We start from the raw sequence: 25,742 nt of genomic DNA on the forward strand, positions 1-25,742 counted from the left end.
AAAAAAGGTTGGGGGGAGTTGGTGATCAGCGCTGACTTCCATCAAGTAATCCATATTGCTAATATTTCTGGAATTTTAATGTAGTTACAATTTATAGCCGATCAAATGTGGTTACCTAAATTGCTGTTGCTAGTAGACAGTTTAACTGTCTTTATTAATTACAGTATAATTTAATGTTTGAGTATCGGCACTTGTGTTGGTCATTTTTACAGCTAGAGCAGTTATCTGCCTTATGACGAACCATTTTAGCATTTTCAATGGAAATTTGCTAATATGATGAGTGATAAAAATGTCACAAGCTGGTAAATAATGATTATTGCTTTGGCTGAAATTAATTCTTGAAAGGCCGGTTACCTTCAAATTAGCATTATAACTTGAAGCTTGTCTTTTTCTCTTCCCTATATTCTTGGTATAAGTTTAAAAAAAAAGTTCATCATTTCAAATATATATGTGGTATTAAGCATTGAATATCATTTTACAATCAGAGTGGAAATAAGATGACATAGGGTTTTGTTTTTTAAAAAAATAAAATCCTGTTTAAAAATAAATAAAAGTAGGTTATATCTAGAGTGATGGCTTTCTAACCCAAATATTGTCCCAGTTAAACCACTGTTTTTGTATGTAATTTAATTTCCCTCCAGTGTGAATTCTGTCCTAAACCTTTCATCAGTCAGTTCCTTAAATGAAGGTTTGAGACCCAACTTCACTTTATTTTAATAAAGAATACTTTTATTTGACTCAACTACAATGAAGATGAAAGATAAATTGTGATTGCTACCCTCTATGTAAATATGTAATACTGAGGAAGACAAAATCTAGTAAGAAAAACTAATTAGACCTTGTTTTGGTGTATTGGGGGGCGAGGGGGAGATCGTTAATATCATGCAGCTGTTTGTGTTGATGTGCAATCGGTCTTCCTGAGTTTAGGTTCTTTCTTTTCAAAGGCCTCCATGTAAGAGAAGAGCATATTTTTGGGGCTTGCTGCCTCGTGTACCTGAGCAACCGGCCTTAAATGAATGTGTATAAGAGGATGTTCCTGCTTCAGAAGAATTCCAGAAATACAGTAAAAACGGTACTACACACCAACCAGCAACATCTTCTCTAACGCACTGGCATACTTGGTCTGGGTCCTTCAGCTTATTCAAATATGTGTACATATTTAATTTTACCAACTGCATATGCTGTAAGCAGTATTTATGTTTAAGCCTGGCATTTAAAGGAATTTCAATTAACCCTAATATTATATTCTTAGTAGCTAGATGAGAATTAAGGGTTCAAATGTTTTATTAATTATCAGACTAGAGGGCTTCTAGACTGTGGCATAACTGTTAATGAAAAGAGGGCACTACTTTGCAACTTAATAGCAAAACCTATATTAAAAAAAATTTTTTTTTCCTAAGATGGGCTTCTCAAAACAATGCTGGGAAAGCACGCTTACGTGCTCCTCACCGGCAGCTGGTGTTTGGCCGAATGGCAGCAGCTCGGTTCATTTTCAAGTCATCTTTTGGCTTGAATTACACTCTGAATTACAGACGCATTGGTTTTTATGTTACCCCGGTTTGGACACTTCCAGTGCTGCTTTGAATATACCAATTTAATTTTTACTGGAAGATGATGCCCAAACTCGTCAATCCTTAGGATATATGCAGCATAACAGTATTAAAGACAAATGGCAGGGTTTTTGTTTTTGTTTTCCTTTTATCAAGGTAAGCGATGAAACAAATCTGGAAATCAAGATGGTTTTTCTGGAATATTTAGTTCGTGAAGCTTCACTGTTTTCTATACTGGATGCGGTTATCTAGCATACTTTTGATAGAATATTTTTATAAAATCATTTGTTCTAATCTAAGCATTTATCATTATATGCAAAAAGATTTCTTGATGAGAATATTATAGACGGTGCCTGTTTTTGACATTAGCATTTTATTTGGATGACTAATCTTGCAGATGTGAAATTTTAATGAATTATTCATGAAATTGCTTTCCTCTGAAATTTTAGTTTGCTCTTAATGCTAGTTATTAAACATTTTGTTTTTTTTTTTTTTTTCTGTATAAAATTTGATGAAGAGAAATAAGGGTGTGCTTCCTTGGGAGAAAAAGGTAGCCTCTATCTTTTCAGTGTTTTCCAGCTCCCTAAGTGGAGACGTAGCACTTTGAAATCCTGAGGATGAGAGCTTCAGCCCTCTGTGACGATGAAAGCTTTTAGTTAAGATTGATTTTAATTCTGTGTTGGAAGCAGCTGGTGATACACGGAAGGCATATGCCTAACATACAAGATCAGCAGGTCAGAAGAGGGAAAGAAACTTAGGCTGTCGCGACTTTTTACTACCAGTGTGAACAACCAGCATGTTTATTGCATTTGAGAATGCCATCATGTCAGTAATGAGTACTGACTACACAACATTTTTTTTTTTTTATTGTCTGTATCCACAGACACGGAATGATGGAATTACAGTTGATGTCAAGGAATGAGTTTCTTTTATGCCTTATCAAAACAAAATGAAACAGAAAAAATTCTCGTTCCTGGCAGCACATATCCACAAAGCACCGTGCGCACAATCCGGACCGGACCCTCTTCCTCGAGGCTTCTGGGTAGCAGAAATCGTGCGAACCAAACTGGGCCCATAAAATGCCTTTAGAATCGTTAAGTCTCATTCTCAGGATAAAAAAGCGAAACTGACATTCAAAAACATCCAAAATATCAAGAGGGGATCCCGTGAACCAACAGGTACCCCCCCCAAAAATTCAAAATCCTTATGAGCATGTTCTTGGTACCCTTGGAAACAGAGCTCAGCTGGAATGTGGAAAGGAGAGGAAATATTTTTTTTAACTTTTTTTTTTTTATAATGATAAAATAGCTAGTGATTTACATCCATCAGATTGTGGGTGCAGAATCCCAGGTCTTCTTGACTGGGTCTGACGGAATGCAGGGACTAGTGTCAGAGCCGTCCCAAGGTGGTGAGGCTGGTGGTCACTGGGCACGTACAGTAGCCTTGATGCTTCATCTCGCGGCTGGTTCACTGCAGGCAGCGTCACTCTCTTACAAGGACAGACTCTAGGGACAAGGAGGATGGATTCTCATTCCTGACAGTGCGTTTGCCTGATACAAGGGACTCTCTCCCTAAAATACGCTTTTCTTGGAAAAAAGAAAAAAAAAGTAACAAATTGTCTTTACATCTTGGCACCTTGTAAAGTTTTCCTTTTTTTTTTTTTAATACAAAAAGTTCAATAGCTTTGACAACTCCCCATTATTAATCACTACTTCACTGATAAACTTTGAAAGTGTGACCCTGGCATTTCATCATGCAAAATATTTACTGCAGCAGGAGAAAACATTTTTTAAAACAGCATTTTTTTTTTCTCTTTTCAAATGTATGAACTGGTTTAAGATAGCCAGGAAGGCAGTGGTAGAATAAACACAAGGGATAGGAATGTATCAAAAAACAGATTAACACACACGCGCACGCGCGCACACACACACACAAATCTGTACAAAATGCTCTGATCAATGAGAACAGAAAAAAACAAAACAAAACAAAACCTGTCAACTATGTTACAATTTAAAAGCCAAAGGGGAAAAAAAAGGTTAGGGAATTTCTCCCTCCCACATGTCAGGAAATGTCATCCAATATTCTTAAAGCAAGGATAACTAAATAAAATACATGTGCAGCATATTCTGCAATCCCATTACATACAGTAGTTTTTTTCCAAAGCTATTTTTTTTAGTATCATTAATATAAAGCAGTTGCACAAAAAGCAAAGGTGTTTTGACAAAACAGGTGTATGCATTTATTCCTTTTTAGGAACAATATCTAAAAAAAGAACCGCCCTCCGCCCTCCCCCAAAAAAGACAAAGATTCACACAGACACATTGGAATATATGTACAACGTAATAAACCCCATCCTAAAGAAGCGACTGGAACACCCCCCCCCAAGGGATACAGAATCAGAATTGTAAAAATCATAGTGAAGTTTGCTTGCTGTAAAGCCTGAGAATTTTTTTTTCAGTTGGTTCTTCTGCAGGGCTGTGATACCTGCAAAGATATGTAAAATCTAATTTTTCTTTTTTTTTTTTTTGCTACAGTCTTTAGACTAAGCATGCAAGACATACGACTAAGTGCAACTGAGTGAAATGTATTTTTTTTTAATTTTCATCATTCCCTAAAGGTTTGAACTGAGGTATGCGTACTAACAGTTTCTCATGCTGTTATCTTTACTCATGTCTAGCTACACATGCTGAGAATGAACTAATCTACCAGATTTTTATCCTCTTTTGAATACCAAACTAACCAGCAACCACTCAGTTTAGAAGCACAGGGCCCCCTTCCCATGACCCTGTCTGGCTACTGCCTGCACATCATGAAGCTGCCTGGAAAAGTTTAAAAAAAAAAAAAAAAAGAAAGAAAAAAAAAATCTCGAGTGACCACAGACTGCCCTTTATACAGAAAGCAGAGTGAAGCTTCAAAAGAAACTGGCAAAGAAGTTTTTGTACCAAGCTTATGAGTGGACGGGAGTGTTGATTTCTTTCTTTTTTTTTTTTTAAATGAAAAATGCTGACCCAAAGCCTAATTAGAAAAAAAAGAAGGAAAAAGGAAAACATTAAAAAAACAAAAACAAAAAGAACCCCGGAAGATCAATGCCCAGACAGAGCAAAAGTGATGCAGTGATCCTAGCATGGTCCTTAAAATCAAAGTGGCATACAATCTTTCTGAAAAACAAACAAAAAAATGTATTCTAGAAATGGTACTATGTGAATGAGTTGCATTGTCGAAGCTTTTCTGTTTTCTTTCCGTTGTGTCTTGACCGTCTCCCTTACTGGTTACTCCCTAATCTGCAGTGGCATCCATTCATGTTTCTGAGATGGGACTTCCTTCCTTCCCTTGCTCCTGTAATACTTTCAGCAGCCCCGTAACCTCTCGTTATGAGTTTTGGTCTCTGTTGAGGTACAGAACAAGAAAAAAAAAAAAAAAAAAGTAACAACTTTGGTTCCATTACCTACTTGGTCTTCTAAATTTTTTCTATGATGAAGGAGCAGTTCTCTTTCTCAGGTTAGCAATAGCCTAGAACTCATTAATTGCCTCTAAATTCTTTCGCCTCCTTTGATCAACAATAAGAGGATATTTGGCTTCATCAGATAAAGCATAAAACAGAGAACATAATTTACCTTTGTGTAATATCTTTGGTAATTTTAGAAAAAAAAAAAAAGGTACAAAGAATATAAATTAAGCTCCGAAAGGCTCTCAAAGTAAAACAAAACAAAAACTACGGTCCTAGATAAATAAACGACTGACAGGAAAGTGGGTGCAGAGTGGAGGCGTTGAGGGGTTCTAAGGACTGAGGTTGTACTGACTGAGGACTGTCATGTTCTGTGCGCCATGTTTGTTTCTCAAAATGGCCAGGGGCGCCATGCGCCCCCGACTCCTCAATGTCGTCTGCTGTTAGTTTGGGATGCTGGCTCGGGGTGATAATATTGCGTAACAAACTGAACCGCAGTACCGAATTTGTACATTTGAAATGAACACTTTTGCATTTGAGGAACTCAGTCCTCATTAACTTCCATAACAAATTCAATCTGAAATTTTATTTGCATTCAAACAGATTAATGCCACCAAGCAGGTCTGGACTGTTGGTTAAATTCAGCGCTGCCACCGCTTTCAGTGGAGTTGCCCAGGGAAGCCAGCTTTTTTGGCCGTTTTGCAAACAAAGCAACCCAAGCAGGTTTCAGCCTCAGCGAGCCTGTGGCCCATGGCTACCTGGTCACCCGAGGGAGGGCCTTCCATGGCCACACCATCTAGTAGGAGATCTGCAGGGTGGGGGTGGGGGGCAGGAGAGTGCTGCCTGGGTTTCCTTGAGCTGGGGAAATGCTGTGGCATTTATTAACTGCAATGGTAGCTGCCAAAAAAAAAAAAAAAGGACAATACCAAAAACCAAAACCCAAAAAAACCCGAAACCAAATCCGAAACAACCCCCTTCCCACCTCCAATACTGCTTCGTGGAATGAATCTGCATTGTTCCTAGGGTGTCTCTATTCTTCCTTTTTTTTTTTTTTCTGTCATTCATTCTCTTTCTGGCAGGACTTCACGTCTGTGTGAGAGGACCTTCATGTGTAGAGTGCAGCATTTGGGACCTTTTTTTGAAAAAGACCAAAACGGAATGTTTTCTGACTTTGGAGAAAACGTGGTGATGTCTGAAGGAAACTGGAATGAGTGACAGAAAACTACGAACGAGAAATGACATTCAGCTTTTGTATAATAAAAACACCTATTTAACATTCATCACAAGGTACAGAAAACTTGAAGCCTCCAGGAGGCCGTGGGCCCAAATGGAGGCCTGAGGTCAGAACTTAAAATGGTATAGTAGAAGCAAAAAAAAAAAAAAGCAATACATTAAAAAGTTTGGGATAATTACTTTTTAACCCCCTCCCCCCAATACACACACAAAGGCCTTCCCCATCCCAACTGGAAGCAAAACGAGAACAAAAACGAACCAAAAAAAAAAAAAAAAAAAAAAAAAGGAGTAAAGGCAGTGATAATCAACATGCAGTACTGTGCAAATAGGTCGTCCATTGGAATCCTTAAATTCTGGGCAGAGGCTTGGTCTGCAGCTTAGGTGCACATGCTCAGTTGGGTGTCCTCAGTGTCCAACGTTGGCAGGACTGCAGTTCAAAGTCTGCTGCTAAAAGTGAATCAGTTTAGCAAATTTACAACACTGATGTTGACTGTTAAGAGAGGAAAATCCCAAGTACCAAACAAGTCCATCCAATGCACAGAGTACAAATTCCTTTTTTCAACAAAAAGTAGAAAAATCAAAAATACTCCCAAATGGGATTCTTGATGGCACTAAGAGTTAACACGTTTCAGCGTTGTCAAAATGTAGTGAAAATCCTCCAGACTGTACAACAAATGGAGAACAATTTCACTGCTAACTTTTGACGTGTTTTGTTTTTTTGTTTTGTTTTGTTTTGTTTTGTTTCCCAATCTTCGTTCTTGGGGTTGGCCCCCGCCCAGAGACGTTCACTCCATGTCCTCATTTACTGGTTCGTCTTCGTAATCTCTGTCGTGGTCAAAATCTGGACTGTGGTTGGCTGTTGTCACTAAGGACAGAGGTCCTTCAGCTTCCTCTGGATCGAGGGGTTCTTCTTTGACATGCACGGGATGCCTGGAAGAAACGAAAACAGGTTCACTCGGAAGCCCCTTCCAACCACGCTAAGTTGGGGGCTTTGGGCAACAGAAGCCACGCTCAAGGACTGTACTGTGCCCCAGGACAGGCACTAGCTACGTGTGGATCCTTAAGTGAAAACTAAAAACGCCCATAATTTAAAATGGGAGTTTCTCCTTTGCACTGGGGCAGCCCAGAGATGACACATTTCCATCATGGCAGAAGGTTCCTTTGGGCAGTGCTGCTGTAGAATGATCTCTGGCCAGAAGCAGCCTCTCTTCCGCGGGGGGTGTGCTTACACCACCCTGAGCACTCAAGTCACCCTGGGCTCTGGTTAAATAAAGAGCCGCATGGGACCCCGCAGGTCTGGGTGGGGCCCGAGACTCTGCCTCTCTAGCAAGCTCCCAGGCAATGCCGCTGGTCTGAGGACCACCAAACTTTGAGTACCAGATAACAGGCCCCACAGTGGCATCCTGTGGAGAGGCATCCGAGTCTTCAAATCATTACTCGAAATAAGAATCTGTAACACAATGGTGGTTTGTGGGGACCACTGAGCGCGGGAGGCTGGGCTAATCATGGCTTGCTGTGTGTTCTGCTTTGCTAGTTAACATGCAGAACCTGTGAAAGAACTCTCCAGAGACCGACCCCAAGCGAGGTTCTATCATTAATCAACTTCAAGCAAACACAGCAAAGAGACACCATGATACATGCTTGAAACTCCAAATTAATGCATATTTTTACAAACTGTCAATAAGGCAAGAAAAGCCCTGCCAGGAAACACAAACGGAGAGGAAAAGGCTCGCCCAACACAACAATATGATAAGAAAGCAGAGCCCCGATCAGAATAATAACGCTGTCAGCTGTAAACAAGGCAAAACAAGAGGGCCGGCTGGTAGCGGCCACCGGGACGCCGCAGCCTGTGACGGGATCTGCCAACTTTCTCATTATGGCCCAGCACAGGGTTCACCCGAAGGGGACTGCGGGGGATCCCGCGAAACCACTCCGATAACAATTGGGAAATGTTGTTCGTAAATCATATTTACAACCGATCCTTTGCAAATACAAATTACTTTCTGTGGCAAGCCTTTTGATATGGAAAAGAACCATTCAAGTTAAAATGGTCCCATCGCTGGGACAGGCTGCAGAAGGGATTTTTTAATTGACATTATCAAGTATTAGTAATAAGAGGTGCTACTGGGATGGATGATTTCCTAAATAATTGATGTATGCAAACCCCAAAGGCCACTTGAACCATTTAAAAACAAAAAGGAGTGCTCTGGACTGCCCTTGACGATGTGAACCTTCAGAAAACCAACTGACTCTAAAATTAGCGCAGCATACATAGTGTCTAGGGGTAGATGTCAGGATAAACAGCTTTTCAAAAATGGTGCCCATCTTCCTAAAAACTAGTTGCAAAATGAAATGTCTCAAAGTTGTAGTCCGTTGCATTTTCCTGGTTGTGCTCTGTCCTTTTTCAGCTTTTTCATGGCCCTACTTCTCTGTGTTTCTACAGGGACCAGACCCAGGACTGGCTGCGTACTTTGCAGAGCCCAGTGAAATGCGAAGATGTGGTTCAAAAATTGGTCAGGATTTTAATATGGAAATGACAGAGTGTGCAAACTTCTTACACTGTGCCTCTGGAGCCAGCCCTGGTAGGATTCCTATATTTTTGGGGGAATAATTAAGTGTTCTGATGACTACACCTTAAAAAAAAAAATCACCCATAAACCTAAATTAAGGTAGGTTTTTGGTGTTTGCCTATCCTCTCCTGGGTGGCATCATATTTTTAAATATTGTGTATATAACAAATCTGATTATTTTGTCAGCTTTTGCAGCTGTAATTCTTATAGGTATACAAGATGCCTTCCGTGGCTGCATCAGTCCCTTAATGCTGGGCATTTTGTGATTGTCTTTTTTCCCCCTTCTTTGGTTCTTTGAATAATACAGCAACCACTTTTATCCATTAATCTTCCAATTTCTGTTGATTTACCTCCTCAGGATAAATTTCCAAGAATGAAATTCTGGGAGCAAAGGCTAAAAACATCTTTATGGCTCTTAAGATTTATTATAGTATTAATTTCCAAAGGGGTAATATCAATTTAGACTCAACTTCCCCAGCCCCAAGCGTTATTTTTTAAAAAATACTTTGTTGCTTAGCAGGTATAAGGTAAGCTCCGGTTACCTTAAATTGTTCTTCCTGGATTACTGACAGTGGTGAACATTACCTTCTGTCTGAATTTCCTATTTTCACTATTGAGCAGTGCTACCTCATAAATTACCCCCAACCCGTCTCCGCTGATCACATCTGGCTAGAAATGTACCTATGTGCTACTTAGCCCTGTACTGAAGCTCAAATGTGGTTTCCCTGATCAACATTTTCCTACGTTCACTTCTTTAAACAATCAGAATTATTCATCTTTTCAGGTTTATAAACCTGCATTTGATGACCTAGGATGATATAAGGCTATCAGAGGCGGTGAGGGGGGGGGAAGGAACAGTAATGGAACATTCTTAATGAAGTTCTTGCTTTATAATTTTTCCACTCTGACAAGGCAGTGCCTTGGTAGGCGCAAACAAAAACAAACCAGATACGATGCTCACGGTAGAGAAGATTTTGTTTTCCCTGCGAAGTTGCAGCTAACGTTGAGTAAGATTACTTACCATCCCCAAGACCTAGGTTAGGACCCTATCACGCATGCTGGCTCACCCCAGTGCCTAATGCAGAGTGGGTCCCCAACCAATGCTAACTGACGAGATCTGTGTGACAACCTGACAACACAACCGAGTTAGGCATTAAGGCTTCTTAAAACTCCAGAGAAATGAAACCCAGCTTCACGACATTTCTTGATACCAGCAGATCCCCCCGAGTGTGGCAAATACAGTCAGCACACAGGCCTGCGGTGCTTCAGAGGATAAAAGAGAATGGATTTCCACGCAAGATACATTTCAGGTAAGACGCAAATTATTTAAGATGCGATGTTTCACATACATTCGTGTGTCTCCTGGAAATCAGAACCCCACAATGCGCCACCTTGCACGTCGCCCCCTGTGCGCCCCCCCCCCCCCCCCGAAATGTTTCTCAATGAATAACTGTGCAGAACTACACATCTCCCTCCTTACATCTGAGTAATTCCTTTGTCTAGCCACTCTGGGAACGCGAGAGTTTTTAACTAGAGCTGACTGGTGTTTAAAGGCATTGTGTTCGGAGGGTGTGTGCACAGCGTGCAGTATTTTGCTTTCTAGCTCCGTTAGCTCCTATCAGGATAAAAGTCTAATGCCCTAAAGCCATAATTATGTGGCTACTTTCTAGGGTTTCCGAAGAGAAACAAAATGTGGTAGTGTCGGAGCGGCACAGGAAAGGGTAAGAATGAGCAGCTCTGTTTCAACGTTAGATAGTAGCTGGGCTGCCGTACTAACAAGGTCCTTTAAGCCGTGCCATAAAGTTTACGGCTTGATTTATTCCAATAGACTAGAACAGTTAAGAAACAATTTGCATCATAGCAGGGTAATGCATATTGCACAAGAAGGAAAACTATGTCATTACAGAATTCACTTAATGGAAATACGGGGTCAAAAAGAGTAACAGTCTGTGACACTGAGAGCAGGCACAGGGACTCTGCTGTTGACATATAATTATATTTAGCAAACAGTGTAAAGCCGGTAGATCTGAACAACAGTGTGCATTCTGACATCTTTATGGAGGGTTTCCTTAACACAACCAAAACCGACCCAAACAAAACACAGCCGAAACCTTCCTTTCGTTAACATTTATGCTGACTGCTTGTGAAACCTGCTTTCTGGTAAGACTGGGGTTAATCTGAAGTTTTTAAACAAATTAACTTTGTAGTGGCTTTATCCTGTACAGCAAAATCAGCATCATTCTTAACTCTTGCCTGAGGTTTTTAATCCAAGTATCTTTCTCTTTTCAGGAAAAGAGTGTTTAGTGTTTTGCACACTATTTAGTGTTTTGCAATAAATAGTAGGAACATACATCAGCTAACCCTTGGAGTTCATAAAGAGGACGAGAAATAGTCTCTCTTCCATTCGTTAACTTCAAGAAAGACTTGCTTTAATGAGCGTTTCTGGAAGTAGCTTATATATACCAATTTATGTTTGCTCTGAACGTCCTTAATATCTGAGTAAACACGCCTGTCATGACAGAGATTTAAAAATGAATACGAGGGTGACTACAGTCAAGTCAGAAATACCAGACTGCTTTGGAAAAGATGATATACAGAGGTATCAGTGTCAAAGAGAAACACGTTCTTAAAATGCTGTGTAGTAAATGCTAAGAGACTGTTCACATAAATTAAAAATGATTATTTCCATCTTTTAAGATCCTTTTCAGAACACCTTGGGCATGAAATTCAAATGCTAAGTAACCACATTTCAGACTCCTTCCAGTGCCACCCATTATCCTGGCCGACAGCAATTTTCTTTTCCTTGTCTTTCGATGCCTAGTCATTCTGGTCCTCGTGGCCACAGGTCACGGTTTCCATTTCTATCACTTAAATAAGGTGTTGGCCAGGTAAATCAGAAGGAGCGTGTAGACAAGTGGCCTGTGGTAGGAGCTGCCAGTGTTACGAACACTGGATTGGTTTCTTCGTTTCAAGTGGGCAACGGTGGAGCTGACACTTACTCGAAGGGAGAGACTGTCCCTCTAGAGCATCCCCCACAAATCCGATCATTTGGGAGAATGTGGCTTCTTTTCTCTTTTAAACTTTCCCTGCCAGGGAAGGAGCTGTCCCAGTCACGGCTCTTCCGCCGTCACGCACCCACTCCCCATGGCGGAGGGGGTGTCACGGCCTCTCCTGTGGTTGGCCCTGTCCTCCTGCCGTTCACATTCAGCAGGGACAACCATCGCCCTCACTTCATTCACTTATATGGTGCTCATTATACTGCCGTCTGCTGCTATAATGCTCCTATTAATTTTCCTTTTGATATTTTAAGAGCAATCTATAAATCACGCCGCCTTTCATTTGTGCCATCATGAATGCCTGGGCAGAACACTTCAGCGCTGTGTTTGTGCTTCAGACTATCAGACAACCAAATAAACAAGTGTTCTTTTCCCCCTGCTAGGTTCGCCGTGCCTGCAAGTCGAACAAACTGACAGAGACGCATACCGATTTCAGGCGGAAAAGGTAATGTGGCTTCAATAATGGCCTGAGATGCCCAGCAGAGGGGAAAAAAAAAGCAAAAAAAAAAGCAAATGAGTCACCTGTTTTATTGCTGTGTGCACTTGTAGGGCCGCATGAAGCCGACTGCTTTTATGGGAACGTTAGTAAATGGTCCTTTTATGTGCTAACTGAGCTAAACACTTCCAGAAGCACCAACTTTCACCCGGGTTCTAGGAAATCAGAAATTACAGAAAAGGGATCCAAAGCAGCTTGAGAAGGGCTTGTGTGCACATCGAACCGGGAGCCCGGGACCTGAACGCAGAGACCTTCTGGGTGGACAGTACTCACACGGCTTGCAGAGGGGATCTGCCTGGACTGCTGTCGCTCTCGTTGCTGTTGGTATGTTCCATTGCCCCGTTCAGCTCTTCCCGTATTGCGCTGGCTAAGTTGCCCAGAGTGGGATTTCCCATGGAAGCGGTAGTGTATAGAGGTATACTATTCTCAGCCATCGAAGCCTGCTAGCAACCAAGAGAAAATAGATGAGGACACAGAGTAAGCACAGACAGCGAAGCTGTTCATTACGGGTGTAGTCACCGATCTTCCGTTTAGGTTCATAGTAGGGCTGGCCAATAGAAGTTGCTAATAGGGAGAGGAGTTTGCTTTCAAAGGCAGACTTGTGACCCATGTCCCACGCTTGGTTTCCAAGAGCTAGCTGGGACCAAAAGGGGTGGTGGGGAGGGAGGACTCAATTTAGCACTGCTGGGTAGAGTCACGTGGTTCAGACAGGGCTATCGAAAATGAGCTTTCTGTCTGATGCCTTCTTTCAAGATGGACTGAATATTTCCAGATCACAGGGAAATATAATGGCATTTTCATTTCTTTATCCACTTTGATGACTCCAGTATTGGATATTAAAGATTTGATCCAATTATTCTGGCCTCAGAGCTCAAACTTATGAGAACTTCCATAAACATTTACCTCTTATATCCTACAGAAAAGGAAGAGATTATAGAATTGGAGTCCATTTTTATCTCTCTCCTTCATTTTGGTTTTAATGATTTCTGAATCTGTTTAGTGTAGTCTGTGTGGTGTTACCCCACAGTTATCTCAATCTTTCCGGCTCAGACCGGTCAACCTGGAATTTTAGGACTGAAGGAAAAAAATAACTGTCAATCTATATGACTGTCAGCCCCAAAGTATAGAAATGGAAAAAATAGGAAATCCTGAAGTCAGTGGTGGGATACTGTTGGCTTCCCCTCCTCCTGGGTTTGAATAAAATGACCACCCAGTCTCGAATGCAGACAGTTGTTAAATACAACCCTGAACTAATTTCATTTGGGTAGTGATTATAACCCAGAAACTTTTCATGTTAAAGAGGACAGACTTTTAAAAACTGGCAGTGTAGTTAGATCAAGATTTATCAAAACTGTCCTCTTGCAGACTACAGTATGCCTGGTTTTCCACCCTAATGAGGAGAAAGTACAGTCACAAGACAATCTGGCATGGTGACTTCAATTGGCCAGTCACACAAGAGTCCAAAGTATTCTAGAAATTCTGGCTCTAGAGAGGAAGAGCCAACAGTGAAGACAGAACAGTGCAAAGCTGGGCTGCAGGGAACGTGCCCATTATGAGAGCTGCAGCCTCGCTCTTTGTACATATTCCAAAGCCAGGGATGCCTTGTTAGATACAAGCCCCCATGATGGGTCTTCACTTAACACACCATTGGCCAATGGACTATTTCAAAGCCAGGCTCCATGCAAGTCCACAGCTTTCCCTTCCCTCCACTTCTGGATTTACATAACTGCCGGCTTTTTAAAAAGTGGGAAAAAAAAAATCCTGTTTTTATTTCCAAATGTGGTGAACTCATTTTGACGAACAGCAAATCTGAACATTCCCTCGCTCTCCTACAGTTTGTTAAATAATTTGCATCAAGTACTTTTTTCAACAGATCTCTCATAATTGCAATAAAGCATTTTCCTTTTTTTTTTGGCAGAGCAAAAAGCAAGAACGGTTGCCAGATTATTTTTTAATTTCTCCCCCCCAAACTGCAGCTGGATAAGCATTTTAACAGCCTTCATTTGAGACAACTCAGTGGTCATATCTCTCCCAGTCATGAAAGTTCTGCTCTAATGCTCAACATTTCACCATGACACAGTCAGAACGTGGCCTAAGTGGGGCTATCTTTACAGCCTGGTAATTTTTTTTTTAGCAGCTTCTCTAGTCAAAAATGGAAGGGTAACGACAAAACTGACGTGTTTGTTAGAAGGTGTTCTTTGGTATAACATGGTCACCCTTACAGACAGAGCAGCCTTCTTAAGACGACATGTTCTCCTTGGCTCTCCAAGTGTTCTAGGTGAAGGTCATTAAAACATGGGCCGAGGCCCAACAGCCACAGTGGTGAAAGTCCTCCAAAAGGCAAGCACTTCTACTGATCCCTCGGTGGTGAGATCAGAAAGATATCAATGGAGAGAACCAGCCTTGTCCCTTTAAGAAAATGACCAAGTAGAAGGACAGTGTCTGCCAGGCCGAAGAGCCTCTTTGCTGCGTGAGGGATCAAAGCAACCCACCCAATGCTAGAAACAGTAACAAAGTCGTTCTTTTGTGTAGTTGATGTCTACAGAGGAGCAGGTGGGGTATGATGTTTATAACGGACTTAATTATATAAATGGTCCTGTGTACAGTGTGTGGTTTCCTCTCAAACTGGCACTTTTTTTTTTTTTTTTTTTTTTTTCACAACAAAAAAACCCTTAAAAAAAAAAAACTGAAACCTAAAACTGAGGTGCCTCAGTAATGGTACAGAAGTCCGTAAGTTCCATAATGGAACATGAACCATGCTAAGATCCTCGGGGGAAAGGCAGTCTATAAATAAGAAGCTTTATGGTTACCCTTAGTTACTTCACTTTTTCAGAGCATAATGCAATCTGTCTCACGTCCAATGTTTTATTTCTGTAGTGGATTCTGCTGTCCTATTTTATATATTGTATATCATGCATTATGTTGCTCTAGTAATCTTTTTAAGATGTTGTTCCACTATTATTTTTACTTGTCTTGAGAAATGGAAATGGGCAATAATGGGAAGGAAAGCCTGCTGGTAGAATCCTGATTTAATTTGCACAGCAGAAAGTTACATGAGACTGTCTACTGCCCGTGGATCCAAACTCCTCGACAAGAGGAAGAAGATCCATGTCTCCCGTCATGAATTTGTATCGGTTTATTCACCTCACCTCATTACGCACATAAAGTGTTCTTGGAAAGCTACGGGATCGTTTTGGGCTCCCCCTGAAAAGGAGAAAGGGGAGGGAGGATGCCAGAAACAAATGTTTTGGAGAAGAAGCACGAACAGTTTTGTCATGATAAGGCATACTAATTTAAATTAGTCACATAGTTAAGAGAATCCAAAGGATCACTGCTTTTTTTCTTGCCTTTCCGCCTCATGAATGTAAAATGTGCTTGTAATCTTAATACTCTTCCAGATAGAGCAGCTTTAAATTCACACTTCACAAGACTCCAGGGAAAATAAGTTACTAATGAATGGTATTTACAGTGGCAGCATCTAAAGCGCACTCTCATTTGCTTTTCTAAAGTTACTGTGTAAACTACAAGTAATTAACAGAAACTCAGAAAGTAGTTCCTCCTATTAAAGTTAGTACCAGCTAAAAATAAATAAATATAATTACTGAAAAGCTAAGTTTCGTGCGTATGCCTCAGCATGGAAACGGTGTTAAAGGTGTATCATCTATTGTTGGGAGCCGTGAGGCTGCGCGGAGCTGGGGAACTGACTGTGCAGGGTGCAGGGCAGGTGCTTGATAAATATCTGTTCTAGGAGTAGTGAGAGCCCCGCGCCCATCCGGATCTCCCCCGTCTTCACACACTCTGTTCCCATAATGTCAAGTCTCTTAACTATTTTTCATTCTCTTCCCTGACCCCTTCAGGAGCCTTTTTAAGACGACCTTGTTTCTGTGTCAATGTTTCTGTTTGCGTGTTAGTGCCCTTTCGAGGGGCACAAGGCATTGGACTAAGTATGGGCGATAGAGCCCCCAGCAGGAACTCCTGCTGTGAAGGCCCAGGATGGCCTTGGAGTACATACGCTCCATCTATGTACAGAGTATGTCTTTTTCAAGGCAGCAAAATTCTCTTGGCCTGTCTTCTAGATCATTCTAGGCAGGGGCAAACGCAAACTGGACCACTGAGAGACGGGACGACTGAAAGGCTCGGCTGCCTGGGGGCTCGCATCTGGGTGGCAAACTCCCTCCTGCTCAGGACCAGTGTCTTCATCCCCTTGTAATGCTGGTTATGTAACGAGTGCTTGGTTCGTCAGTGGGAAACAAACATTCTGTACGCTTCTTATGCAATCTTGAGCAATCTGCTGGAAACCTAAAGAGTGTTCTTCAACACCTCTCTGGTTTAAACAAAAACAGTTTACTTTTACCAAGGGAACCAAACCTGGATCTCTCCTAGCTCTCTCTTACCCTCCCCCCAACTCCCCAGCACTGGACTGAAGATGCTAAAACAGACTTTAGAAGAAGTAAAAAGCCCTGCTTTCTCTTTAAACCCGTGAACAATAGAAGGTCATGTGATACAGTGGCCTATCATCCAGCACATTAATAGCTGTGCTAGAGTAATTACACTTGTGGTATTTTTGCCTCAAGTGAAATTCTGAAATAAGAGGATGGAAATTATGATACTGCTGATAAATATTAATAAGTGAACTTTTAATTTTTTTGCCACAATATTCAAAATGCTAAGCATCCCGCTAATGCTGAAGCAGCCCGATGTGTTTGCCTCCAGGGAGTACGATGCTTTGTGCACTTAAGAAAAAAGTTTAACGGAATTAAAATTTAATATCTAATTAGAGCGAGGCTAATATATTTTGAAATGAGTGGGGGAGACATGTGCCTCCGCTGCATGTTCGGGACGACCATTAATCTTACCTGTAAAGCTGCATTGAGGGGCGTGCAATAGGCGTGGCTGGTCTGCATGTTTTTAATAAGGGAAGGGTTACTGCGTAAGAGAAAGATAAAAACTCAAAGTTAAACGCCATCAGCCCCGGAGAGTTCTGAGCTAAGTTTTATCTTAAAGCTTGCTGGTATCCCTTCCCAATCAGAAATCCACCCGCCCCTCCCCACCCACGTTAACAAAACCAAAGGAAATTTAGGTTTTCTACACAGCCCCTGGCTTTACGGGGCTGGTCTGTGCGAACACCCCTGGGGTAGGACTTTGCTTTTCAAGGAAACTGGGTATAAAATCCGGGCTTCAGTTAGACCAGCCCTGGGCACTCCCTCCACTGTTGCATTTTTTTCCCCCTTCATAAAATCTTGACCTCTCTGCAAATTTTTAGTAGCTGCCATGAGTCCAATAGGAAGGCAGAATCTCTGGTGGGGGTTGGGGGGCGGTGGCTAGGGGTGAGCTGGTAACAGGGATTCCTGGGAGTTAGCTAGAGAATCGTCTCCATGATATTAACTCCAGAATCACCGTGGGAGGTAAAGGCAGGAGGCGCTTAGAGAAGACCCCTCCCCCTGGTCCACCAAGGCGCATTTAGCGCTAAAAGGAGATGGGGAGAAGGGAGTGACAGGGAAGGGTAGTTCCCAAGTAAGGTGGGGAGGTTGGGCCGAGATCTTTCTTGCACAGCCAAATCTGGGACGTTGTACGAATACTGGATGCTACGTCCATGAGCTAATGCAAGGAAGACAAGACAACATTCGGAAAAAGTCGGGGCATGGAGAGGCTTCCAGGAGGAAGTCACCCCGATTGATCCCTGACTGGCCCTCAAAGGGAGTCTGTGTGCTGTTATGGGTTTCTCTCATCATTCATTTCCTCTCATTTATGTTATTCTTATAACTGAGCGGGCAAATACCAAGACATGTACCCCGTTAAATACACATGTTAAGTCTCCATTAAAAGCTGCCTTTTTACTTGGAGGAATGACTTCCAAGCCAAGGTATTTACTCTTAAAGGGTCCCCGTAAGCTGCTGAATCAAAATACAACCAATATGTGCATTAAAGACGTCAAAAAAGCATTATTCAAGGCACTGGCGTTCCAAAGAGAAACAAGAGAAGTACATGTACGAATCACACAATTTAGCTCCATTGCAGAAAGCCGTGGCACTGCTACTTGGTGAAATGCAAAACTACATGGGATGAGTCAACCATGCAAAGCCAAAGCAACAGCAGAAAAAACAAAACAAAAGCAAGTAAAGGCTCTTACTGTGTGACAAGCTCGTCAAAGTTTTCATCGGGGCAGTATTTGCGAGGACGGCCTCGTTGAATATGGCGGCCACGTTTAAACTCTTCATCATCAACTGTCCAAAAGGACCCAAACTCATCCTCTACTCTGATAAAGCACTTATGCAGTGAGAGGTTGGTGCGAATGGCACCCTGGGATAGGAGCAGCAGCAAAGGAGATGGAGTGGCAACAAAAGGAGACGGGGTTGGGGGGGCAGAACAGACATCCAATACAGGGAACAGGAAAAAGAAAATAAAATGCAATAAGCATAAGCAAATGGTTTGTGAGGGTTAATATGCATTGCCACCTAAAAGCTACTAGCGTGGGATGCAACAAAGACCGGCAAGCAGGGCAGGGGACTGGTGGGTATACAAAACAGGAGGGATGAAATGCTTTTTTGCTTCCCTTAACTGAGACAACGTGAAACCGGTTCGTCGGTCTAACACCGTCTAGCAGCCAAAAGCCTCTACTTGACACTTGTTAGCACAATCCAAGCTAGGCTAAGAAGTTCAAACATGGTGGACGTACCCACTGATCTTTTGTGGCCTTCGTTTTTGGAATTCTACTTCATCCACTGTCCATACTGCCCCTTTAACGTTTTCTACTCGCACAAAACACTTGTGAAGACTAAGATTATGACGCACTGCATTCTGCAGCAAGTATAAAAGAGAGAACATTTACATTTTCTATAAGAAAAGACTCCAAAAACAGCAGTACATTCAGCCTCACAGTCCACATTTGTCAAACCATTCCCAAGAGCTGTAGCTAACCACCCCCGTGGATGACCTTCTTGAGGTTAAGGATGCCTTTTCCAAATGTAAAAATTAAAAAAAAAAAAAAAAAACCGAAAAACAACAACAACACAGAAGTATCAATTAGTTATAGTCTGGCATTTTCATCTACTCTCTGGTAGGAGTTAACTAGAAGAAATGGTTAACAGAAGCCCCAAATAGGGTTCACAGTAAAAATCTGAAAATCGTGTTAATATGACTTCAAAATAAACATGCAGAGTGTAAAACTGTCCCCGTTAAGCCCACTGATCTCCCATAGAAAAGGGTATTTTAAAAAAATCATGCAAGATGACAATATTGTTAAACGCATTTTGCTCTTATTCTTTTTTCAAAAGTTTTGGCTTTAACACCTTCTACAGGTCTTGTCAGGTTTATCTAAATTGGATTTTACCATTGAAAGCATCACCTCCTGCAGCTGATAGGAGGAGGGAATGAAATGATCCCCAGGACATCAGTATCCATCATCAAGCTATGTCTTACCTTCCCGAATGTATAAAACCTTGGCCCTTACTATGGGTAATTTCCTTAACTAACAAAAAATGCCAAAGAAACTCTTGAGTAGAACTCCTAATGGCAAAAAGAGGATAGTTCTGCAGCTCAGAGTTCCTAAAGACATGTTTCTGTCCCTGGTCCCCATGTCTCTTTCTTATGGTTAAAGGTCATTTCCAAGATCATTCTTAAATGGAGACCCTTGATACCCACAGCCCACCGAAGGTGGGTAAAGAAAAGCTTTTAACATCTCCTCTTTGCTTTGATTTTCAGGAAAATCCACAACCATGCTGGGGCCCGGAACAAACATGGCCTTGTCTCTTTAGCCTCCTTGGTTGAACGGAACTGATCTAGACTCCAAATTAGACATGAGCACATTACAAAAAGACCCATGCCGTTGACTCAAGACATTCTTCTTACAGGGCATAAGCAGGTGACTGCTGGGACATGAGGAGTGGATGCAGACATCCCATCTCCCATGCCGTGAAAGCATATCCTCCACTCCACTCCATTCCAATGATGCTGCCATCGCTCAAACGTGCCGCACGGCACCCCCTTGGGCTGCCCACAGGTATTTCCGTTCTCAAGATCCTGAGTCCTGTTTCCACTTTTACGTAATCATCACTGGTGACTCTGACGGAGAAGTCAGATGAGATAGTGCTGGTTTTTCTTTTTCGATATAGGATACTTAGAAGATAACGAAACACGTTTTATGACATAGCCAAGTTATCAACCACTCGCAAGGAGAATCCACAGGATAAATTCTCAGAGTTTTTGAGCAATGTCAGCATAACTGGGGTAGGCTGAAAACGTCCAGGGACTGTGAAAGGACACCCCTGATTTCAAACAGGTTGGACAGGTTTGCATGAAAACAAAAGAAAAAAATCTTTGAAAACATTTGCCGGGTTGTATATATACTTGGTAGGACAAATTTCTTCACGTGTAAGGTGGTAGTCTGCTCTTGGAATAAGCATTTTCTTTCTCATGCGGTACCGACACAGACTATATATATAGGGATGCAAACGGTCTCCTCTTACCTCCTAGGACGATACTAAGGAGGTTAAAACAAGTAAGTCCAAATTATCTTTTAAAAAAATACTGACAGATCATGTATATGTACGGAAGACATAATGGGGAAAGATATCAACATTTCCCCTCCACCCTATCACTCTCTAATATTTGAGAATAAGCATCGTCGAAACATTTAGAACTGCAGATCTACGGAAACCATGTCTGCCAGAAGGACTGCTATAGATCTGTCTGAAGAACAGAGCCATGTGAGTAAAGATAGAAAGTCAAACTGAAGTTTTATTTTCCAAGACTGTACATCTAAGCAAAAGCATCCAGAAAACAAGAGTTGCCCAAAAATGTGAGTAAGCCCTTTTCAGCCGTAACTTAAACTGGGCACTTCACCTTTTGTTTAGGATAACAATACCAACAAGGACCCGGAAAGAAAATTATACGTATTTGAGTCATTTGGTACTTGATCTAGGATTGTTTATATTGATGGCACTTTTTCCTGCAGTTTGCAAAAATGAAAAAGTTAAAGCTGTAGATCTGAGCTTAAATATCATATTCACAGCCAGTAATTATTTTTAAATTTGATCACTTGCTATTTATAAAAGGCAATTTGAAGAAAATGTCTGCTTCATGCTTATACTTCCTACATTTTGAAAAGCATTCATAGCTAAAGATACTTTGCATTTTATCTCCTAAGGGAGGCTGAGGAAAAGCGGGTAAGGTTTTGAACATAGGTTCCCTTCAGCACCCATGTGTCTTAATGGAAATAAAAAAGCATACTTTGAGCCATAAAAGATATTCATGGCTGTGTGAGGTTGATAAATTAATTCTATGGTTATATTCATTTTCTTTTAAAATGCTAATTTCGTAAGAACATAAAAGAGGCAATGTGTTTTCTGTTTTTGTTTTTCTCTTATCTAAAATTTTAAAAGTAGCAAAGAAAATTTCCATTGCATCGTATAATAAATCCCTATCATATTTATAATAATGACATGTAAAAATACCCTAAGATATTTGCATTTTACATGTTGTGGAATTTGGGGATTTTAAGAATTCTAGGTAGTAAAAAGGCAAAAAAAAAAAAAAAATCCAAAACCAGATTGTACCTGCCCTCTTCTGTAGCAATAATATTTAAACCAAAAAATTAAAAGCAGTAAAATCCAAAAATTTGTGAGGGCTTCATTTAATACCATGGAAGAAATACTAAAGGAATCTATGAACCCATTGCTGAACTGGAAAAGAGGGAGGTCACGTAACCCTCAAGCCTTGTTAGGGCATCCCATGCGGAGCTGAGGGATTTGGTCCATTTTATAGCAAACGGCATTACAGTGAAGTTGGATCATTTCCTTTTCCAGATTCTCTATGAATCTCTGGCAGATAGTGTGATATAAAAAAAAAAAAAAAAAAGAAACCCCCCTCAAAAACAAAACAAAACAAAACAAAACAAAAACCCAAAACGAAAACCAAAAACTTAATAATATATTGTGCTCCCCTGTGCTAATTTCTATATACAGAGCTAGTCATGAGACCACACCGCTTTCTTTACTAATTATGGTAAGGAGCATTTTTTTTTTCCTTTTTTTAAAATCCAACCAGTGAAGGTTATGTCAAGTTTGTCTGATCATTTCCCCTGGTTAAGAAAATGTTAGCTGCGCATCTCAGCAAATACTGGTGGTAGCTAATGATGAACCACCGTGAGATTTCTGTAACTAAGAGGACAACCTGAGCATTGGGGCGACAGTGTCATCCGTTCCTTTCCCCTACATATTCCAACCAGACAGAAATTACTTTATTGGCTGGTTCAGCCAAAATCTGATGCCAGTGCAATGGTAGTCTTCTATCCCAGCATTCTAACCCCAACAGTACTCTTTTCTTAATAAAATACTCCCATAAACTTGACTCTGAGAGTATCGAAATAGTACACCTGTAACTTACAACACCTGCATTTTATCAACAACGAACTCTTATAAAATGGCAAGACCTGAGCCTAAACAGGCCCGGGAGGAAGCTTACCTTCCACGTGGCAGCATTGCGTCGGAAGTAAGCAAACATTCGTGTGAACCAGTTATAGATTTCATTTAGTGTTAGCTGCTTTTCTGGAGATTCGAGAATGGCCTGTGAAGCAAAAGTAAAAAAATGAAGATAATTTATGACCAAATCAGCAGAATCGTCATTATACAGTTTCTTGAAAATATAAAATAACCATGATTCAGAGCTAAAGCCCAAGAAAGGTTTCATGAAATGATCTAAGATTAATGGTTGTATTTAACAGTTCAATAGCAAAATTCAAAACGGAATTATCTAATTGTTTTGAGTTTTTATTTCTGTTTCCGTACAGAAATATTAATTTATTAGTCATTCATAAAGCAGAATCAAAGAGAAATGCAAAACATTTCACTAGCTGATTAAAGCTCAGTAATTATTTAGAGCTCAGATTAATTCTAGGGATCAGAGATTACTGTAGCTTGTGATAATTGACTTGCCATCTTTAAACAGGCTCATTTTCACTGTTGTGTGAAATGAATTTCCTAATAATCACATCGTATTGTAATACTTAATCAAAAGCAATTATGTTATATATTGCAGTTTTAAAAAACCTTATAGAAAAGGTTTTAGCATGCTTGCATACTAAACGGTTCTAAATCTACTTCATCAATATACTATATCCATGTACATGTAGACATTTGATGGAATTTCCCATACTGCGTTACTCACCTGCCTAATTAAAGATGCATATGTAAATGGTGGTCTAACTTCTGCGTTCTTATAAAATTCTTGGTTCTGCGCAATATCTGCTAAAATAAGAATCATTGTCCTATTAATTATCACTTTTTAAAAAGAGGCTGGTCTACAAGAATTGCATATTACAGTTCTACATGAGGCAAACAGGAAGTAGCTACCTGAAGAAATGGGCACGTTGTATTTGTCCGAGTACCGCCGGCGGATGGGTCCCACCGTATGCATGCTGGTGGTGGTGATGACGGAGGGGCCTTGGGTGACGGGAGTGATGGGGGCGGTTGGGGTCGTCGGAGTATGAGGTAAGCTCTGTGGAGAAGCCTCAGATGCAGACTTGGAGAGTGTGACACTTGATACCAGATTCAGCTGTGAGGAAGAGAAGAGTTCTTAGAAGAGCTTCAGAAAAGCAGGGAGCAAGCAGGCATCTGAAATCCAGCAGGAGCACAGCAGGGGATGCCCGGCTAGCTTTACTTCTCTAAGTAGATGCTTCTAATCACCTGAAACGGGAGGCGAGTTCCTACGTAGAAACAGTTCGCATAGTTGGTTAGTTTAAAAATCTCTCTGGCCATGTTCTCCTGACCCGTTGGTGACACAGGTGTTTTCCAAAGACGGTGAAAAATGAGTGTGTGCACAAAGGGGTGACCTAGCCCAGTGAAGTTTGACAAGCTCTGGGTCAAAACACTCCTTGAGTCATGACTTTGAACCCTCTTGAGCAGCCTACTGTGCTTGGCAAACCTCCCGGAGGGGGTGGAGCCCTCACAGCGCCAGGGAACACCAACATTCTAGAAGCTACCAGTTGGGATACACTGGTCTAGACCTGAGCGCTCCAGCAGCACTTTCTGCAACGTGCTAGCACCAGTGCAGAGCTGTTTTTACTTTTTATCAAAATTAAACTCTTGTTTAAAGAGCCACATGTAGCCAGTGGCTACCACTCTGGCCAGCACAGGGATAAGCTACTTAACTCCACGATTAAACTGCAGCAATTGAAAACACCACAAGGATGTCTGGCCCTTGGCTCCCATTTAAAAAGACTGCCACTGGGGCACCTGAGCTGCTCAGTTGGTTGACGGTCCAACTCTTGATTTCAGCTCAGGTCATGTTCTCATGATCATGGGATTGAGCCCCGCGTTGGGGGTCTGCGCTCAGCATGGAGTCCACTAGAGATTCTCTCTCCCTCTGTCCTCCACCCCCGCTCACTCTCCCTCAAATAAATAAATAAATCTTAAAAGAAAGAAAGAAAGAAAGAAAGAGTGGCATTAATCCAGTAAGACATCATTTAGTTCTATCAGTTGGCAAAGACTAATCTTTGAAAGCTTTATGTGTAGTCTTCATTAAACTCTATCCAATAGAGGACTGGAATCTATTTTTAAAAACTGACTTACGAAACATCGGGAACTGTACAAAATTTTTTTCTTTCAGTTTCAAATGCTCAGTAATACAATGGAATCTATAGCATCAAGTTATCTGATGCATTCTATGGCATGCGTTATTTATTTGAAGTCGCACCAAGGAAGATGGAGTACTGTTTCCTTCCTTCCATAAGCCTTCACCTTGGAAGTGCTTGTCTTATTTGTAATAGTTTTTAAAAAAATGGGCTTGTCCCCCTTACCCCAAGTTTCTTCTTCCAGAAATACTAAGTCTGGCTATACTACAGAACCTGGCCATTTTCAACACATTATTTTTACACACAATTGCCATCTCAGATACTTCCAGCAGGCCCCAAATCCAAGAAACTTATGCCAAGGAGGCTTACTTGTAACATTTTCTCAAACCAGATTTCAAATCATTTAACAAAGTTACATATTTCACTATTGCAGTAGTCTTACGGACAAGACACTATTTGTGGGAGGTATTAAAAATGAGATTCCTCTGGGATCATAAAGAACACATTAAAAGGTCTGGTTTGTTGAGAAGATACAACCCTACTCGTGCTCCGGTAATGAAAAAGGCCATGAGAATGCCTCTCATACGTGAAGACAAACAAGCAAATAAAATAAAACCCAGGAATCTGAAGAGAAGAGTGAGCAAGTATCGTTAGGCAAATATGCAGGGAAAAAATGTAACTATATTGCGGGAAAGGGAATGTCGGTGGAAAAGCCTGTAGTTGTGCTTTTCTTTATAATCTCCCTGCTCCTACCAGTGAAATGCTGACTCAGCCAATGCCAGACCCCCCCCCCCCCCCCCCCCCCCCCCCCCCCCCCCCCCCCC

The 25,742-nt window shown here is 41.2% G+C and overlaps 1 protein-coding gene across 10 annotated transcripts in view; it reads right to left on the reverse strand.

Moving 5' to 3' along the window:
• Positions 1–2,394: 2,394 nt before the first annotated feature.
• Positions 2,395–25,742, reverse strand: part of FOXP1 (forkhead box P1) — a 685,031-nt gene continuing 661,683 nt past the window's right edge. For 5 of the 10 annotated variants that reach the window (XM_059390154.1, XM_059390155.1, XM_059390156.1 and 2 more), the window contains 7 exons: positions 23,699–23,900; positions 23,514–23,593; positions 22,812–22,913; positions 19,027–19,148; positions 17,207–17,276; positions 12,624–12,793; positions 2,395–7,158 (listed from right to left, as the gene is read on the reverse strand). In XM_059390154.1, coding sequence (XP_059246137.1) covers positions 7,014–7,158; positions 12,624–12,793; positions 17,207–17,276; positions 19,027–19,148; positions 22,812–22,913; positions 23,514–23,593; positions 23,699–23,900 — 891 coding nt within the window. In that variant the 3' untranslated portion in view covers positions 2,395–7,013. The remainder of the gene's footprint in view (positions 7,159–12,623; positions 12,794–17,206; positions 17,277–19,026; positions 19,149–22,811; positions 22,914–23,513; positions 23,594–23,698; positions 23,901–25,742) is intronic. The other 5 variants (XM_059390157.1, XM_059390153.1, XM_059390158.1 and 2 more) reach the window with 3 other exon arrangements.

This window comes from Mustela nigripes, chromosome 2 (genome assembly GCF_022355385.1).
Source record: "Mustela nigripes isolate SB6536 chromosome 2, MUSNIG.SB6536, whole genome shotgun sequence".
Classification (NCBI taxonomy): domain Eukaryota; kingdom Metazoa; phylum Chordata; class Mammalia; order Carnivora; family Mustelidae; genus Mustela; species Mustela nigripes.